The sequence below is a fragment of the Musca vetustissima genome, unplaced genomic scaffold, assembly GCF_032173495.1.
Source record: "Musca vetustissima isolate MV318-11 ecotype Yass unplaced genomic scaffold, APGP_CSIRO_Mvet_v1 utg16177, whole genome shotgun sequence".
NCBI classification, from domain to species: Eukaryota; Metazoa; Arthropoda; class Insecta; order Diptera; family Muscidae; genus Musca; species Musca vetustissima.
In genome coordinates, this window is record NW_026882507.1 from 2,233 (window position 1) to 4,053 (window position 1,821).

At 35.9% G+C, this 1,821-nt stretch overlaps 1 protein-coding gene across 1 annotated transcript; it reads right to left on the bottom strand.

Moving 5' to 3' along the window:
- Window positions 1–296: 296 nt before the first annotated feature.
- LOC133328972 (uncharacterized) lies at window positions 297–1,566 on the bottom strand (the record flags this gene model as incomplete). Its single annotated transcript, XM_061537476.1, has 1 exon — window positions 297–1,566. A coding segment is annotated over exon 1 (1,270 nt), but the record flags the coding sequence as incomplete, so codon positions are not given.
- Between the last annotated feature and the right edge of the window lie 255 nt (window positions 1,567–1,821).

Genomic DNA, 1,821 nt, shown 5'->3' on the forward strand with positions numbered 1-1,821 from the left:
AAACTATAACCTTCATTTAAAAAATATGTTTAAAGGCAAACAGAAACTTGTCCCGTTTTAAACTATTTCTTTAAGGTCAAACAGAAACCTGACCCTTTTTAGATATTACATAAGGACAAAACGATAGCTATTAGTACTTATCCAAAAAACTTGGGGTCTAGAACCAACATTCAACGAGGATTGGGTATATATCATCATTAGTCACAATACAAAGGGCATATATGGACATACGGGCATATTTGTTTAACATCGTGACCCGTTTCCGCCTAAAAACAAAATAAATTGCCCTCACTTACCTTTATAATCCGGTACGGTTACTTTCGTTACCAAACTATTCGGTTGCAATGTATGTCCCGTAAACAGTTCATTACGACGGTACAATGAAATTTTTACTGTCGTAAGATTTTCATTTGATTTCCATAGATTTTCGGGCAAATGGACAGCTACTTCAATCTGCGATTCCTGGAGGAGGTCATCCAATGATTGATTCATATACAGACAACGATAATAAGAGTTCGATTTGATATCATACGACATTTTACGTGTCGGTTGAACATTGCGATTATAAATGACAACACCAGAAATATTCGAACACACTGCATTGATATAGAAAACCGTGAGTAGACCTTCCGATTTAATGAGAACGCCATTTGGAATTTGTGTACAATTTGAGGTAGGTACTGTGGTTGCGGTGATATCATCAAGATATTCTTCTACTGTTTGGATAAGAGTTTTGGTAGTGCCATATTTTTTGGCAACCGTTATAACACTCTGCGAACTATTCATCAGATTGTTGGCTATTTTCATGACATTCGGCAACAGTTCAGGTTGTTTAGATTTATTCTGACCGATAACATTTTGTAAAATATTTGTGGATATTTGTAGATCAGCTGGTATCCGATTGATGGTGCTTTTTTCTAATATATTTTTTAAACTTGTTGTGGCATTCAATGCATATTCCGACGTCAGGGTTCCATTGTGGCTTTGGACTTCATTATTTAGCTCATTCAGATCATAGGTTACAATACTATTTTCGATGTCATGTAAGCAGGTGATGTTTGTGAGATTTTTAGGCATCCAATTGGCTGCATGATCCTGTTCCGTGTAGATACATTGCCTGGTTAGTAGGCTACCATTTCTCTGCAAACATGGTTCCTGACTTTGGACCACACCACCTACTTGTCCAGCTGGCCATTGATTGATGTTCGTTCGCAGAATATTATTTTTCATAATATATTTGTGTTCAAATGTCTCCGACTGACAGTGATTTTGAATGTAATTACAGTATACCATGGACATATTCGGATCTGGCGGATTGTCCCACATGGTTCCACTTCCATTGCGGTAGCATGTTCTTTGCAGTGTCTGACCGGTTGACAGGGAACATAAATTTAATTTATTTTGAGTTCCCACAGCTGCTGGAAACCAAATCACCAAGGCTCGTAGGGTAATGGAGTCATTGTAGAAGGTGGCTTCATGCATATTTTGCCCACAGAATTCAGCGGCAGCATCGCTTTGCGTTAAATTATACAATAATAGAAGAGCCAATAATGCCGATATTGACATTTTAATTTCTTTGTTGTTTTATTTTTTTATTTTATTTTTTTTTTAAAAAATTATACTCAACTAAATCGCAAGAGATCTCGGACTAAACGATAAAATTTCTTTAAGAAACAATTAATGTTTAATGCGGTCTTATCACATATAGCTGTGTAATTATATCCATAACCACAATTTTTATTTTATGAATTGTCGTGCTTGTATGAATCAGAATTTATACCACAACAACATTACTAGGGGTTTTGGCAATTTTGAGAATTG